The sequence below is a fragment of the Epargyreus clarus genome, unplaced genomic scaffold (assembly GCF_041222505.1).
Source record: "Epargyreus clarus isolate Ecla_fem2 unplaced genomic scaffold, WU_Ecla_fem_2.2 ptg000015l, whole genome shotgun sequence".
Taxonomy (NCBI): Eukaryota; Metazoa; Arthropoda; class Insecta; order Lepidoptera; family Hesperiidae; genus Epargyreus; species Epargyreus clarus.
This window is the reverse complement of record NW_027332223.1, coordinates 15,819,089-15,836,775: the sequence shown is the minus strand read 5'-3', so window position 1 is coordinate 15,836,775 and position 17,687 is coordinate 15,819,089. Positions and strand designations below refer to the sequence as shown.

The 17,687-nt window shown below is 32.4% G+C and overlaps 3 protein-coding genes across 3 annotated transcripts; 2 read left to right on the top strand and 1 right to left on the bottom strand.

The window, feature by feature from the left end:
* The first annotated feature begins 532 nt into the window (after positions 1-532).
* On the top strand, positions 533-2,889 carry LOC140748279 (uncharacterized). The gene has a single exon (XM_073081068.1). It carries the CDS (start codon positions 728-730, stop codon positions 2,051-2,053), a length of 1,326 nt encoding a protein of 441 aa, XP_072937169.1. The 5' UTR covers positions 533-727; the 3' UTR covers positions 2,054-2,889.
* Positions 2,890-3,295: 406 nt separating this feature from the next.
* Mppe (Metallophosphoesterase) lies at positions 3,296-6,124 on the bottom strand. The gene is made up of 6 exons (XM_073081069.1): positions 5,966-6,124; positions 5,641-5,856; positions 5,399-5,561; positions 4,754-4,996; positions 4,222-4,447; positions 3,296-3,873 (listed from the first exon to the last, which is right to left on the bottom strand). Exons 1-6 carry the CDS (start codon positions 5,980-5,982, stop codon positions 3,683-3,685), a joined length of 1,056 nt encoding a protein of 351 aa, XP_072937170.1. The 5' UTR covers positions 5,983-6,124; the 3' UTR covers positions 3,296-3,682.
* A 315-nt stretch (positions 6,125-6,439) lies between these two features.
* Positions 6,440-17,298, top strand: LOC140748278 (uncharacterized). The gene is made up of 4 exons (XM_073081067.1): positions 6,440-6,960; positions 10,222-10,324; positions 11,413-11,588; positions 13,007-17,298. Exons 1-4 carry the CDS (start codon positions 6,833-6,835, stop codon positions 13,296-13,298), a joined length of 699 nt encoding a protein of 232 aa, XP_072937168.1. The 5' UTR covers positions 6,440-6,832; the 3' UTR covers positions 13,299-17,298.
* The last annotated feature ends 389 nt before the right edge of the window (positions 17,299-17,687 follow it).

The following is a 17,687-nucleotide window of genomic DNA, read 5'->3' as shown; positions in this document are numbered from 1 at the left end:
TCTAATAGTGATAACTGATAATATATGAAAAATAAGAATAGCTATACAAGGTTGGTACCGACTTAACTTATTTTAAATAGATCACAGATTAGACACTTTTATATAAAATAAATTATACCAAAATAATGATAAGATCTACTTGTTATTTGTAACATATTTTTTGTATCATAATAATATCAAAATGACAGAATTTTTGTCAAATAATGCAGACCAACAATACAACAATATACTATTCTATATAGGTAGGTACCCAAAAGAATATAGTAAGCTATACAGGAATATAGTACTAGAGGTAATAGATGAAACGAATCTATATCTAAAACCAATGTTTAAAACAATATCAAATGATGAACAATAGTAACATTTTTTTAATAATATACTTATCCATTTTTACAATATTTTCGTACCCAGAACAGAAGTATTCAGCTATGTGAAAATAAATATTTTAACCGTAAACGAAACGTAGCTGTCAAGCGATCATACATTTGTTTGCTGTCAACTTGACTTAACTTACTAAATAAATATTGTTTGTCGTTTCAGACAGATTCAGTGTTTATTCAAGGTTAAATGATTTTTTATATTTTGTAAAAAATATACCATTGAACCGATGTGATTATTACGAAACATGGGATTTAAGTATAATGCCAAATAATACGTATTTTAATTGTTGTTTTTGAATCTAAGAAAAGCAATAGATGTTTATGTTTTACACTTGCGAGCTTGGAATATGAATGCGACAGAATATCGAAGATATCATGAATCTTTCATGGAAAACAACCATGGATCGTCACTACTACACACATTTTTGTGCATATTCTATACTGTACAATGTACTTTTAAAACTTCTATTGTACGACGAAACAAATCTGAATTTCTTCAGTATGTGTATGAGTATTTGTTTATAGTACTACCAATGATCTTCGTCCACACATTGGTACCCAGTTACATGGGAGTGTTTATTTGTATTGATACTATATTTTTAATGTACAAACTCTCAAAAGTATTAAGTAAAACACAAATTCAGAGAGCATTTCTATGTAACAATAGATTTAAATCTAAGATAATACTATCAATATCGTGTATGAGAGGCTTGACATATCTGATCACAGTATTTAGTATACTGGCAGTGGATTTTAGGTGTTTTCCTAGATACATGGCCAAAACTGAAAGATTTGGATACAGTTTCATGGACACAGGTGTGGGTCTCTTTGTTCTCATGAGTGGGCTTGTGCACAGAAGTATCTCTAAGGATAATTTTGTATCTGTATTAAAAGGAAACTTAAAATTCGTAACTGTTTTGGTTGTCCTGGGTATTGCAAGATTTGTATCGGTAAAGCAATTGGATTATCAGGAGCATGTGTCAGAGTATGGTGTACACTGGAACTTCTTTTTCACCTTAGCTGCTTGCAAACTGATTTCTTCCATTTTGTTATTGTTTTTGAACCAACCCTTGAGATTAAGCATTTGTACAATGATTCTACATGAGTTTCTGCTACACTATTATTTACAAAGTTGGGTATTTAGTGACACACCAAGAGTTTCTTTTGTAGATGCAAATAGGGAAGGGATTGCATCGAGTCTTGGTTATATTTCACTGTACTTGTTTGCTGTGCATATAAAACAGGAGTTAAGTGATCATTCTATTCAGAGGTATAGATTACTAATGAAATTTACCTCTGCCGCAATATTATTTATGGTTTTATCTTATGTTGTGCATACTTTTAAGCCAGCGTCTAGGACATTGGCAAATACAAGTTATTGTTTATACATTTCAACAATTTTAATTATTGTGTTGACACTACTATACATTTTAGAAGTCCTATCTGAAGATAAGGAAACTGATTTCCATTTTGAAGTTCCAATAATTTTAAGGAATATCAATAAGAATGGTTTAGTATATTTCTTAGTTGCAAATTTAACAACTGGATTGATTAACATGTCAATGCAAACTTTATTAGTGCCTACTAGTATAACAGTTGTTATACTTAATATTTATATGATATTTGCTATAACAGTAACAGTGTATTTGAATAAAATGGGTTTGTCTATATAAAAACACTGTTCTAACAAAATAGTTTTATTATTAAAAAAAAATCACATAAATCTTGTAAATAATATACAATATCATTGCTACTACAATATAAAATGCAAGACAATACACTCTGTACTAAAATTGAATACTTTATTTTGAGTTCTACAAAAGGGATTATAGTTATAAAATCTGATTATAGTTTTTTTACTGGTCATCTTATTCATTTTGATATTTTGTATGTTAAAATTTAAAAAATAAGAAATGGGAAACTAATTACTTTTGGTTTGATTAATTCAACATTGTGTCATGGTTCTTTGGCAAGTAATAAAACATCTTGTAGAGAATACAATTATAAATTACTAGATGGCCCGGCTTACGTTGTGTTGCCATATAAATAAAAAAATGTTAAGGGTGAACAACCCTTATTACTTAGGGGTATTAAAACTAGATATTAGCTGATTCTCAGACTATTGAATATGCATATAAAATTTGGTGAAAATCGGTAAAGCAGTTTCAGAGGAGTACACTAACTAACATTGTGACACAAGAATTTTATATATAAGATTACCATATCTTTGTTATAATACAAACATAAGACTGCCTATTGTTTAATAGAGATGGCTTTTATATTTTTATAATAAAGGTGAATGCTTCTCTACACTATGTGATCATGCACACAAAATCAAACATAATCTAACCTTTCCAAACATTATTTGATATCTGGTAAAACATATTTTTGGCAATAATCATTGCCAGTGTAATAATATTCTCTCAATGCCTTCTATATTTGCATTAATAGCTGAGTATTTTTAAAGTATGTTGTTATACATTTATCTTATTGGATACTGAAGAGAAAATTTTCAATAACTTCTAGTAAAAATTAAAAAAAGGATTTTGACCAAATATTATTGTGACTCTGACATCATTGTATGAGTAATTTTATTGGAATGTAACTTATTTTATATAATTTCATAGGCCTCTTTAGACAGAACATACTAAATATTAGTTTTATACATCATTAAGATAATATTGCTAAAATAATTGAATGAAGAAATGTAACAAATCTGTGAATATTTAAGAAATAATCTGCATGATTTAAACAAAATACTTATTAGTTACTGTTATTTCAGGCATGTTTATTTATGTTTAATACTTGATTGTATAGAATTAAAAATATATTTGTTTTCCAAAATAAGTTCAATCAATTTATTTTGATATTTCACTTCTAATAATATTTATTTTATTAGGATGTGAAAGCTATAAATCCTGCCTGTGTACATGTTATTAAAATATACCCTAGTTATTAATAGTTTCTTTTTTATTAAATAAAAATATCCTATAAAACTTAACTTAATACCAAGTGGTGGTTTGAGTATAAAGCTGTATTACTTTTGTACAAAACATTACAGTAAAGTCGATAAGAAGATATTGATTAATGATGATATTGTTGAGAAAGTTACAAATTTAAACTTTAAAATTGATTTTGAACCTAATAATTTATACCTGTATTATGTTCGCCACTATGTTTGACTTTTGACTTGCTTTAAATTTCATTGTCATCAATCTAAACATTTAAAGCGTAAATCGAGCTTACAAATTGCATAAAAATGTACAAAACATTGTCAAAAATCTAATGAATCTAGAGCTTAATTAAATTCGATGTAAAAGAGGGACACCGTCATCACGTTTGTCGAAACGCATTGATCGCGAAAATATACGTCTTACCCAAGCACTCAACATAAATATACCAAGGACAACACTGACAAACAAATATGTATACAAATGGGGAAACCTTTGTGGCGACCAAAATACTGTGTACCTCAAGTACTGGTTGTGGTTTTCTGAAACAGAACAATAAATAGGGTTAAGACTTAAAATAAAAAATTTAATGATTTATGATCAAGATTTGACCATACTGATCTGTGGTGTGAACCAATATTTTTGAGGAAAAAAAATGGTCAAGTGCCCAAGTGTTCTATGCTTGGATGGAACACAAAACTTTGCATGAAACAAATTTGACATAGGTTTAAAAGGTAGCACATGAAGACAAAGAAAGTTGGCAAAAAAATAGGTCATGTTTGAATATCCTTAAAATGGTTATTGAATGTAATTATTGAAATCACAGAGTATTTTGTATTATTAAATGGACATTAATAATATATATTGTGAGAAAGTGACAGACATCATACCTAATACTGCTGCTCCATAACCCATTTTGTCAGTGCCCATTCTGTATGAGCAGGTTGGTACATATATTTCATACAACCAGTCTTCATCTGCTACCAGGTTTAACATTGGAGAGCCATATTGGAAAGGGTATGTTTGTTTGGACATGAAGTCCTTACTTTGTTTCATATATTTAGACTCGTGATCATGGGCACAAAAATATATATTTGGATGGATTGCTGCATCGACCTGATGAAAAAGATATGATTAATACCATGGAAGCTGTGTTACACTACTAAACTTAAAATTGTAACATAGCTTGAATTTTCTGCATCAATAAACTGAAGTAAAATAAATGTAGATTACAGTATAGGCTGTGCATCCACCAAATATGTTTTTCTATTATTTTTATTAAGTAAATTTGAATGTTAAAAAAGAATATGTTTAATTGAAACTCTTCTTTTCAAAAGCTGATTAAAAAACTTATGCATAGGCAACACTGAAGGACTGAGTGGAGCTCTTGTATAACCTTCATTTTTATTATATTTTTCTTACCTGGCGACCATAAATACTCTTCGAGATGACAGGGTAGTGAGATACAACAATTTTATAGGTGGCATCGGGGTCGTGTGTGAATTCTGGGATGCTGTGAGTGATAGCATTTACTTTGTAGAAGGATATATTCCTATAAGTTATGACCTGGGGTTGCTGGAATGCTCTCTCAAACTCTGCCACCTTGTCTTTCTTGATAGGCTCATATTCACCACCAATGTCGTTATCACCAGGAAGCCACACTTGCTATAAAATATTTAAGAAAAGAAGCAACAAATTAATTAAACTAGTTCAATTATATATTTTTTTAAATTACACACCTATTTTTACAGAATTTTGCAGATTGCTTAACAAAGCATGTAATAAATAACAGTCCTTGAGCATTAAGTACTGGTGGTAAGTTACAATAGATGGTGTAATTATCAAACCATTTCAGTCCCACTGTAGGACATGGACCCGTCTCAGTGCTAAAAGGGTTCAGACTACAAGTTGTTCACTAAGGTCAGTTTGGTAGATTTCACATATTTGAACATTTCTAATAAAACTTTCAGATGGAATACAAACTTTACAAATATATAAAATATTTAAAAATAAAACTTTGTAGACTGGCAGGTATTCTATACATTATGAATATTATTATTAACTTACCACAACAGGGTAGTGGATGTCAAAAATGTTCAATATACGTTTCACATACTTATGAAATTGTGGTATAGTTGAAATGGAACCTTCATCCATCAGGTCCCCAAGGAACACTAGGACATCCGGCTTGAAATGCTGGAGCACTACTGAGAAAGTAGACCTCAGATATCTGCAAAAGGAATTTATTGTATAGATTTAAATTTTCTATACAATACATTTAAATTTATATAAATTAAATATTATATTACCTATCGCTATCCCAATTAAAAATATAGTTGAGAGGAGGCGGCACAGCGGAGTCGCCTTGTATTTGTGGATCCGCAATAAACAATACTTTCGTACATGTTTTGTCGTCGTAAGAACATTCCAAGTCTTGATAGAAAAAGGGCTGTATCACGTACACTATCCATTCGCAATAAACAGCGATGCCCAGGGGTGCTAAAACTAAATATTTTAAAACTGCACTGCAATATAAAAATAACATTTTAATTAAATGTACTTTTACAGCATTTATCTTACAATAATTTTTAACATTAAATATTATTAGATTAAAATGTAACTATATTGCCGCACCTTCTTCTTAAATACATTTCAAGATCACAATCGCGTCTTTATAATTTAAGAAGTTTATCATTTGTATAATCTAGAGATAAAAGGAACCCAATTTAAATCAATTCATCAAAATTGGGCAAAACGTTTCTTTTTAGTTTGCATATAAACAACGACTTGGCAATATTGCCAAAGTCGTCGAGACGCTTTTTAGTTTTCAAGAGATTTTCATTTTTTACAAGCTGTTTTAAAATAATAATAACATTCTTTAAATAATACTACATTTTTTGCATTAACGAAGAAAAAAATAAAAGGATATAAAGCCTTCATTTTACAGTTTATATAAAATTTATCACGCAAAAGGTGACAATAATTCCGGGTCTTGAACGTAAGATTGCGTGATATGGAACGTGAACTCTATTTTTGACATTTCAATGTTTTGGTGCGTTCAGAAAAAGCTTACCGTAGGAAAATAGGAAAGGAAACTATTCGTAACATGATTCAGTTTTACTCTTACTTTAAGGAAAAGTAAAATCTACGTTTATTTTTCTTGTATTTTTTGCATCCTATAACAGTAGTTTATTTATTATTCAAAGAATCTGAACGCTATGAAATGTGGTTTGGCTATTTACTTTTTTTGAACGTTACTGTTGCGGCGGTTTGACAGGTCAGCCTCGAGCCTCCTTTTAGCTTTGCGAGTAGCGTATTTTAATTTTATTTTGTGTTATCGTTTCATTTACGTACTAGCAACATGTATGTAGTAATATTATCCGTGTGTCTCGTCCTATAGATCGTTCCTAAGTGCACTTATAGTGTTACATAAACAGTAGAACGCTATTCGTTTCGGCAATCCTTATGCATATAACTACACGGATCGCGATACGTCAGTGAATGAATGTTGGCCGTAAGATAATGGATGTGGACGCTCCAAACATATTGAAAAGGTGCAGTAGCGCACCTTTGATCAACGAGGGCGCTTCCACGGCTGCCACCTCGCCTTCAACAAGCGCAACACCGAGGTAATGTTGTTATTAGTCCTCTCGCCTCCCACGGGCTTGCAGTCGATTGTCGCTAAGGTGCCTGCCTATTTTTGACAGCTGCTGAGGTAGACAGTGGGTGCCGTTCGTCTATTTATTAATATAACCACGTATTGCACACTATGCAAGTCTCAATTGTCAGTAATTGGCCCATTTATCATGTATTTTGTAGTGAAGTAGAAATAGTATGTCACACGTTTTTTGCACACGCTTATTTTGAGTATAGACTAAATGTTGTAGTGTTGCAAAGGAGTGTTGTTGTTGTTTATTATTTAATTGTATTGTTTATTACTTGGAAATGTATAATGAAAACTTGCTACCAATTTGAAACACATAAACAGTACCTTTGTATATTGATTGTGTATTTCAAATTGTTACTGATTAGTGCAGTTTATATGATAGAAGTTCTATAACATTAACTTGTTTAATAATTAAATATGATGATTGTAATTCTACTTGTACTGAAGTGAATATACTCTTTGTTTTTAAATAAAAATAAGTTTAAATCTCTTACCATTAAATACCAATTCATCAATATCTTATTTCAAATGTGTATGTTAATAATATAGAAATCAACTTATATATTGTGATGGCTTAAATTGCTTTTGTCAGCATATAAGAACATAATCCTGACTGCATGATGCAAAAGTGTGCTTGTTTGTATGTTTGCATGGTTCTTGATTACCTAAACTTTTTTTTTTAAATGTTAATTTAAGGTAAGTTTTGGCAATATAACCTGCTCTTGCGAATATTTATATATAGTTTACTAAACCACTCTATCACAAGTTTGCTATGCTATTTTGACAAATTTAAAAATTACATATTGTACTTAATTTATTATCGTCAAAACAATTATCTTAAACTTCCATATAAACTGAAAGTAGCTTAACTCTACTACATTATTATGAAAGCCCAAGATAAATTGGGGTTTTGTGGTAAATGATCAATGAGAAGTTCAATCTGTATGAGATGTTCCAATTTAGTCCTCATGTAGGACCTCCTTATCTGGAGTTGATCATACATCTTCAAATCCAGCCTCAGCAAGCACAATCAAACATACAGTGTTGGTGGTTATCTTTGGAATCTTGCACCATTCACTGTAGGAATAAGGAATGGTGGATGAGCACCCAGTGTTAAATAGTTCCCAGTATAACTTTACATTCATAATTTTGAGATATTAGTGCACAGGCACACATCTCTGTATTTTTTTTCAAAATTATGTACTTGTTACAAATTAATTATCACTTGCTGTAACTGCCATGGAAAACATTGAGAGGAAACCTGAATACCTGAGAGATTTAGTTCTCAAGGGTATGTGTAAGAAGTCTACCAATATACACTTGGCCAGCGCAGTGGACTATGGTCTAATCCTTCTCATTCTGAGAAGAGACCTGTGCCCAGCAGTTGGACAGTAATGGGTTTATGATGATGACAATGACTATATAATAATAAATGATTTGTAACGTTAACATTAAATAAGTGAATTTTATGTGCCGTGTAATTATAACTAGTAATTATTATATTATTTTAGATTAAATTTTAATGACCTTTAAATATACTTACTCATATTTATAAATTAGCTACAAATTAATATTAACTCTGTAAATATATATCTCGGACATAATACATCATATAAATATATATTAGCATGAATATGACTGGATATTTGATATTTGTAATATTTGACTAAAAATCAATTTGAATATATTAAGCTCTGATATATTATAGAAAGGAAGTTTTTAGAAGGTGTTTAATAATCATATAGGTCGATATAAAGTATTTTCTAAGCATGTAGTTACGTAGTTTCATCTGATTAGGGCGCATAGCCACCTTGTGGATTCCAGGTAACCATCTTAGTCTTCAGGAAAGATTTGTCATCAGCTCCAACTAGAACACTTATTCTCTACACTCAGTTACTCATGTTATTGGACAGTGACCAGTTACCATCAGGTGGAGTGCATACAAGAAAGAATGATAATAATTATAAAGATTCATAACAAATATGTAAAACCAAAAGCTTGAACATATTTGCATATGTGCTTGACGTGAGCATTACTTGCATATACATAATTGATATTCTATAATATTCTTGCCACAAAGTGGTTTCTGTTGCTACCTAGACAAGCAACAATAAAATAGTGCGGTAATCTCAAAACACAATTCCTTCAACCATAAATGGTTGTGATAAGAGTGTTGCTGTTACCATGCTTATAAACTGGCTCCAATTGTTATTTCAATAAACATTTATTGGTTGTTTCAACAGCCAGTGGTGTTATTGTTGATAAATTGTTTGTTATTGAAAATTGTTGTTCTAATACATGATACAATTTCATTTTTGATACAAATACATACATATATTTTAAATAATAGGTAACATGACAAAAATTAATTTTGTATATTGTATACTTTCATGAAGACTATCTCCAGACATTATTGCTGGTGCATTGGTGGTGTTGGGAGAGTCACAAGAGACATACTAGATACAAGATATGTTATAATAAATAAGTATTCTTGTATTCAAATTAATATATCTACTTTTTTATTAAATTGTTTCTTTGTTCTTTGCAGCATCACCTATTATAGGGTTTTATTTTTTATTTGATTTGAGGTGGCTTTGTCATTAGTAGATTTAAGGAGGGTCTAATAAACCCAATGATTAAGTTTTTCTACCTGCATTTCAGTATAAACACAGGATTTATGCATGAAACAAAATGATAAGAGATGCATTATAATATATACCTAACATGTAACTATCAATACATAAGCACCGTGTGTTTATGTGTACCCGGTGTGACTGATGTACATGAGTAACTTGGCGGGAAGTTGCAACTACCTGGACTTAATCTTTAGCTGCCTACAGTATAGTCATGTATTGCACTCGACTTTAGTGGCCCCTGTAACCTTGCGAGCTTAAATTTACCTCGATAAGGTAGATGACAATCAATTGTATAATGTGATTTTTGTATAATGTGTGATCAATTGTATAATGTGATGTGTTTTGACGACCCGCGTGGCGGAGCGGTCACGCGCAAAGGGTTCCGGGTTCGATCCCCGGCCAGACAGATATCTAAATGATGAATTTAGATTTCTGTTTCTGGGTCTGAGTGTTTGTGTATTTGTCTCTGTGTGTGTCCATAGCACCCACGATACAGGGAATCCTAGTGTGGGGCTGTTAGTGTATAAAGCGTTTAAGTGTTTATTTTTGAAAATCAAATACTGATAATGTTGTTTTCATTTTTGCAGGAGTACGTCTTTTTTTGGCATGTTTACGAACAGCAGCCAGCCGCGGACGCGTAGCAACAGTATGAGCTGCAGCCCCAGCAACCTGCTGGCACCTATAGTAGCTGTGAGTGGATGTCTGTTATATTTATATGCTCACTGTACAAAGATTTTCTCAATTTTTAAGAAACCCATTTAGATATCCGAGTACTTGTTTCTATTACTCGGCAAACAGGGACTACTGTACCAGTAACATACTTTGTGTTTTGACCTAAGGTTCTATAAAATAAATCGCTTTCGTTTTTGGCGTGACAAATGATCCACAAATTTGATAAAACATTCTAAATTATGGAAAAAATATGAATGGAAATTAACAGAGGCGTCAATTTTTTATTTGTACAAATTTATTATTAGGGAATAGTTTGCTTTTACATTGATGTAGCGAAAGGGGCCTGATAGATTGTGCTACTCATCTATTATATTATCCACGAGACGAGGACGGCAGTTCCAGGCCTTTGTTCATCGGTGGAATGTTAGTATATAAAAAATCATTAATCTTATACGAAGTAAGATTTTGCCACCCATTTTTATAAGTATTTGCAGTGCACAATGCTCTGTACCATTTTGCATATTTGTACGATAAACAAATATTCTCGCCTATACATACCACTATCAATAGATACATTGCTTTTGCTCAGATAATTGTCACCGACATTTTTGCGCGGTTATCACATTTTGACTGATACCGCACCTTGCCAATGTAGCTCCACATTTATCGTAAACATTGTAAGAATGTTTACTATTGTTCCTGATATATGTAGAAGTACTGGTTGTCACTTTAACTTTATTTTTTTAAGTATCTTAATTGAACATTTTAATTAATCTATTCTAACTAAAATATCAGTATTGCAATAACATAAACAATGTCTAACTATTAACATCATTATGTTGCGTCTTTAACGGGTTTAACAGATGCTCATTATTAAAATTGATGTCATTGGTAATTATACTGGCATTTTCACGCGACTTGGCCTTTAAAAATTGGAAATTATGTGCGTACTTATTGGTAATTAAAAGAAATACGTCGTGAGGAAACACACAATTGCTGAAAATTTCTGCCTTTGGCCTCAATCCCGAGACGAGACTCGTGATCGGTAGTGGGCCATAATGTGTTGATGATATATCTTAATCAAAACTTCCATACATAAATTCCAGAACACATGCAACAGACGGTTGACGCCGCGCGTGAACCAGCTGCGCGCGGAGGAGTGCGAGGCGGTGTCCAACACGCGCGAGGTGGCGCACGAGCGCGAGGTGCACACCGCCATGCAGATGGGCCAGTCCTGCGAGGACCTCACGCTCGTCGCCAACTCCCCCACCAGGATACCCAGGTGATTGTTTTACAAGATAGGGTTTTAAGGTCGTGTAATAATTATGTTTCCGTATTGTAGTAATAATGTTAATATTAACGCATTTTTAGCCTCTTAAAACCTTTATTAAACATTGGCGTATGTATGTTTATATCACTTATTTGGCGTTTATTTTTAGTCATTAGGATAGCAAAGTGTTTTTTTAGCTATCCTCGTATAGAATTCATATTTGATTTTATAGATGTTCTTAGATGGCATGGTCACATAAGAACAAATCTAGATCTGAGGAGTATTGTATAGATGTAGAAAGAATACTGCCGAATCAGATGTAGGGCACAAGCTACAATTAATTAAGTATTGAGTACTGTCAACTAATAATTATGTCGAAGATAATTATAATATTTTGTATGAATTCCAGGAATTTACTAAAAATAAATATTTGAAAAGTTTTTGCTGAGCTGGAATCATCTTACAAATATAGTTTTATTACAATACAACAATATATTTATGTTTTTTAACATGTGAGCAATGTAATCAGACAAGTAATTTTAATGATTGATGAGTGTGTGTGAGCTGGTTGATTGATTAGATACTTCTCTCAATGATAGGTTTATAAATAGAAAGAATCAATGGTGATTAGGGTGATTAGTCTTTTTACGAATAAACATGTATGGAATGCGATTTTATCAGTCAATATAGAACTTGACATTATCATTAATGAGACCACACATTCCTAGTAATTGACTAAATGATTTATCCAATATATTTTAACATTGTAATTTTAACATTGTAATTTTAACATTTAATCATCAATTCTAATATCTAAATTAAGGGTTACCAAATATATTTCCTGCAGTCGAATCCCTGCATCATTCCCCATCATGCCCCTTGTATCATTCTTAGCAGGATATGACCATTAAGTTTAGAAATTTTAAGCAACCATCAGAATGTTCGATGAGATTTTTTTATATTTTTATAATGTAGGAGTAGCAGACGAGCATGCAGTCCACCTGATGGTAAGTGGCTACTGCCGCCCATGGACATCTGTGATCAACCCCAGATAGGAATAGATATTCCTACCTGAGGTCGGCTAGCTAGTGAGGACTAAGCTGGAACGCCTCGGAAAAGTCTGTCTCCCTTACCACACTCTTCAAAACGGAACACACCAGCGCCTATCACTGCTGTTATTAGGTAGAAATAGGTGTGGTGGTGGTGAGGCCGGACTCGAACCACAGAGGGTCTACCACCTTCCATTAACATTTATTGATTTTTACGGACTATTGGGTAACAGTTGATTATGGAGTAATATTTAATTAATCGTATTTGTGTAAATCTTTTGTCGCCTGGTATTAAATAATTGTAACCTAATGTAGGACTTGTATTATTTTTTATTTTTGTATCGTTTTGAAGTTATACTTAACAAACTATGTCTTTACCAGGTTTTCCCCAGTGGTATCGCCATCCCCCACCAGGAAGTTCACGACGCGGCGGAGTCTGTCCCCGATACCGCTGCGGGCGTCGAACTTCAGCCCCGTGAGCCGGCCGACGGCGCTGGCGGGCAAGCGGCGCGGCGACGAGGCGGACTCGCCGCAGCCCAAGCGCCCCTGCACCGGCCGCGTCACGCCCGGCACGCCCGGCACGCCTGACTCCGACTCGCTCGACTGCACCTTCCGCCCCGTCGCCATGAACGAGGGGCTCGACGAGAACCACAAGGCGAGCAGTCCCAGCTAATGCCGCGCCTCGGTGCGGTGTGGGTTGGTGGGTGGAGGTCGGGCCGTTTTTGATTGCTTTGTTCGTTTGACTTTCTCGTTAACTACTGTTTTGCCTTATATTTTATTGTTTGATCTATAAGTTGCAATTCAGAATTAAAATTGTTATATTGTTTCTCATTAACTACATGATAAAATAATAATAATTTGATATATTTTCACACAAACGAATCCAATAATAATATATATTAAGCAAATGACAGGCAATGAAAAATGGCTTGATCTGGTACAAATAATACCTAGCTTAAGATATGACAAGGCTCGCTGTGTGCTTCACGAAGCCGTCGTTATGAGAAGTATCGATAGTTTAAGCTTCTCATAGCGACTGTTTTACCTACCATCACCGGTATAAGGTACATATTTTCTTAGACTTGTCAAAATTGCTTGATTTTTCAAAGTTAAATTTATAATTGAATTCGATAAAAACAATAAGCAAGGAAGAAATTGAGAACATTTAACTCAATTTTATAAATTTATTTTTTTATTTAATTCAACAAAATTATTTAAATCAATTGCTGACAAGTTTAAAAAGCATTAAGTAACTTTTATGCTGGTGCATCCGTAGCCTATGGCATCTAGTTCCTAATAGCGAACTTCGGGCGTAGTCTAGTGTAGGAAGAGCGTGCCCTATTAATAGCCAAAGCATCCAAAACTTTATTGTAAATATATCATATTAGGTGCGTCTCGACGCGTATTGTATATAGTAATAGCGTGTAAGTGAATGTAGCCATTATTTTTGTTTTAAGCCCATTAGAGGACGAAATGTCCTTCATTCCTCCCGCCTCGATGAAAGTGTAGCGTGTTAGCAAAACGTTAGTGGCGCTGATGTTGTTGGTTAACTATTGTTATTTATGGCAATTGCCACTTGATGGAAAAGACGGACGCGGCCGCAGCGGTATAACTTGTTCCATAAATCTTTACAACATAATTCAGTGACTTTTGTACCAAGTGTAAACCAACACTATTACTTATTTTATTCAAGTGGAATAGATTACATTTTTCGAGATTTTTCCATCAAGTGAAAACTGTCTATGTTTATTCGATTATTAAAATTTCGTAACTCAAGTATGAAACTAAACGAAGTATTTCTTCAATTTTGTATTATCTAATTCGTATAATATTGTGTATTTAGCGCCGACGTTCTGCTGTATTTATTAAGTTCATCCTTTAGTTTAAACCATGTATTGTTCATTGCATTGTGTTCATTATTCACGTGGAATAAGTGAGCTTTCGATTAGGTATACCATATTGGTACATCCATTGAATGTTAGTTATAATTTATGTTTGTTCGATATTTTGTTAAATATGCAGTCGACATAAAAATAAATTTCCTTAATTTCATGTTTGGTTTATGTTATCCATAATTTTGAAATATAACTTTTCAAATTAGTACCTATCTGACCTATCTTACGCGTTCTCAAAATAAGACATTCAAATGTAGGCTTTATATCTGTGGAATATGTGTGCATTAGTCAACAAAAATGCTGTGACTTGTCCTGTTTTGTAATATAAAACGTTACTTTAGTCTTGCGGAGTTTAGTGGATAAGTTACATCCTTTACAAATATAATAGACATATTAAATGTTAGTTTTTAAATGAAATAATCATTGCGATATAATGACGATGTACGTTCTTAGAAAATGAGTTAGGATTTTGTGAATGAATATAGCTCTGATAGTCAACATTCAAAACTTTCCGTTTGACAAGTCAAATTTGCTCCTATACAAAATCTGTTACACATGGGTGACTATATAAGTGATTTATCACTAAAATACTTAACTTACGCACTTAACTTAAGTAAAGTTGGGTGTTACTCGCTAGGTGCAGATTTAAAGCACGCATTTGAATGAATATATTTTGGAAAATTAAGAGTCTGATTAGGTGCTGGATTTATAAGTAATCTCTCTGAATATACGAGAAACCTTGCTAATACGCTTATCTTGTAACACTAAACTGCTCAAATAGCGACATATCCAGTTGAATATTTACTTCACATACATACATACATAAGAACATAATAATAAAAAAACTAAGAAATAAGATTTTTATATTATTCCAACGTCGTCACAATAACATGCAACCGTTCATTATTTTTTATGGAATTATACTTGAAGACTGGTATCTATATTAATTCACGCACACTATATTTTTATATTTTTGATCTAATTCGGAAAACTAAAAATACATGTCTCTGTTAGCCCATTTCCTGCGAGTTTTTACATTTTTTTAATTAAACCTGAAGAATACTATTGCCGCTAATATGTACATATGAATTTTAAAATGGAGTAGCGTTCTACCATTCACAAGGAAATAAATATTAGGATAAAATAATTTCAATAAATTGTATGTTGTATAGCATTGTAGCAAAGTTCGTATGCTTTCATTCGTGATTAAGAGTATTTGAAATGGCTGAGATCTGATTGATAATTTGTTAATAATGGAGACGTGCTGATATAAGAAACGGTGTGTAGAATGCAAAATATTTTTAATAAAAATCGTCACGATATTATAGATATTTGTGCATCGTCATGACATCTGATCTCGAAACTGATTGATCGTTTTTTATATTTAAAGTACCCTAAACAATTGTGGCGGGAAGTGGGCTAAAAAAATGTATAAATTATAATATTTTAAATATGGGAATATGAATATTTTTAAGGATCAGGATAAGAATGTCCACCTACATATTCACTATACTTTGTAGTCGACTGTGTATAATGTATACTTACTTGTGTTTATAAGAATTAACTTTGCGACATATTAGTGTACACCCACTTGGATGATTATTCATTAATCGTGAGCACAAATTAATAAAAGAACCTTTACATTAAAAGCAAGTCTTAAGATTAATTTATTAGTTAGATCGAAATAATTTTGGAGGCTACTAATTTCGCGTTCATTAATTTGTCTATTTATATCGATCATTTAAAGTTTGTTTCAATAGTTTTTAATAATATCGTCAAGTTCTGTACTATTATATAGCTGTTATTAATCGACATAAATATAGTAAATAGTTAATCAAGAACCACTTTTGGTTTTAGATTACTTTCAATAAATTAACACAATAAAATAAGACTATGGATGAATAACAAAGCAAGATAATACAAAAGTTAATTAAAGCAAATTCCATATTTTTTCTTCGTATATTACGCTATTATCTTTATTGTATACTATTATAATAATATTGGTTTTTGTCAACATCCTTTAAGCTATAATATTGGTTAGTCTTCTTAAGGTCAAAATTATCAATATAGTAAGCATTTGTATATGAAAATAATGAATTGACTAGACATTAGACAATTAATGTAATTAATATAATCAAATCATTGTAATTATAGTAGCATTCAATGGCAAGTGATGCATTCTAACAGAATGTATGTGAATAGCGGTATTTTTGTAATTTGCAACTAATCTCGTATGATTAATGTCGTTGACGAATATGTTTTGAAATTGAAGAAGTTTGTCCAAATACCTCAAATACACTGTACGAGCTGTTATAAAGTGCATTTTGTTTGTTTATGTATATAGTTAATGTAATAAGTTACAACTTGAACATGTTTTATGTACTTTAATATATGAAAATATGATTAATTACTCATCATTTCCATTTAAAAACAGCCAGTCTTTGAATACAATAGCTAGATCTGGTAAGTGCTTAACAACCTCTGGTAGGTATCAAAAAAAATGTTATTGTTTCCCAAAATGTCAAAACATTGCAATCAGACTAGTTGAACATCCGAAGCACTCGTTTTCCTTTTGTTGCCATTCAGAGCATGTTTTTACATATGTAAATATGTTTAAAGTATTTAAAACGTGTTTAGTTTGTAAGTCTGTCTACATACCCCAATCCACGTCTACCTATCGTGTAGTGGGTACGTTTTGTATCTTTTGTACAGCTGGGGCGCCTGCTCCAGCGAACTACCATTTTGTTTTCAAGTGTGATTAAATCACATTCATTAAAATGTTTTGTTTCCTTCCTACCTATTACGGCATTTTGTATTACTTAAAGAGTTGGGCCAAGAAACGATGGTTCGGTCGTATAAATAGGTATCGACCCAAGCACCTACTTTTAGTAGCGGCGATTCACATTTTGGTGACTTCTTGTGGTCGGTCGCTGTATGAACTGCATAACTATTGTAGTCTTTAGTTCTTTTGCATTCAAAAGTAGCTGCGACTTGCGCTAAAACATGGGAGGGGTGTAGATTGAATTGTAAAACGAATTAAACTAAATTATTGAATTGATTTAAATAGCTAAAAGTAGCATGTCTGCTGGGACTCTGTATCCGACTGGATGCTCACTGCAGCTGAATTATGTAAGACCTTGATTGACCTGTAAGATTGAGAAAAAATG

Coding starts and splice junctions, on each gene's coding strand:
- LOC140748278 (XM_073081067.1), top strand. CDS start 6,833: ATGAATGTTGGCCGTAAGATAATGGATGTGGACGCTCCAAACATATTG. Junction 6,961..10,221: donor TCAACAAGCGCAACACCGAG/GTAATGTTGTTA, acceptor TCATTTTTGCAG/GAGTACGTCTTTTTTTGGCA. Junction 10,325..11,412: donor TGCTGGCACCTATAGTAGCT/GTGAGTGGATGT, acceptor CATAAATTCCAG/AACACATGCAACAGACGGTT.
- LOC140748279 (XM_073081068.1), top strand. CDS start 728: ATGAATGCGACAGAATATCGAAGATATCATGAATCTTTCATGGAAAAC.
- Mppe (XM_073081069.1), bottom strand. Junction 4,997..5,398: donor ACATCCACTACCCTGTTGTG/GTAAGTTAATAA, acceptor AATATTTTATAG/CAAGTGTGGCTTCCTGGTGA. Junction 4,448..4,753: donor AGAGTATTTATGGTCGCCAG/GTAAGAAAAATA, acceptor CTTTTTCATCAG/GTCGATGCAGCAATCCATCC.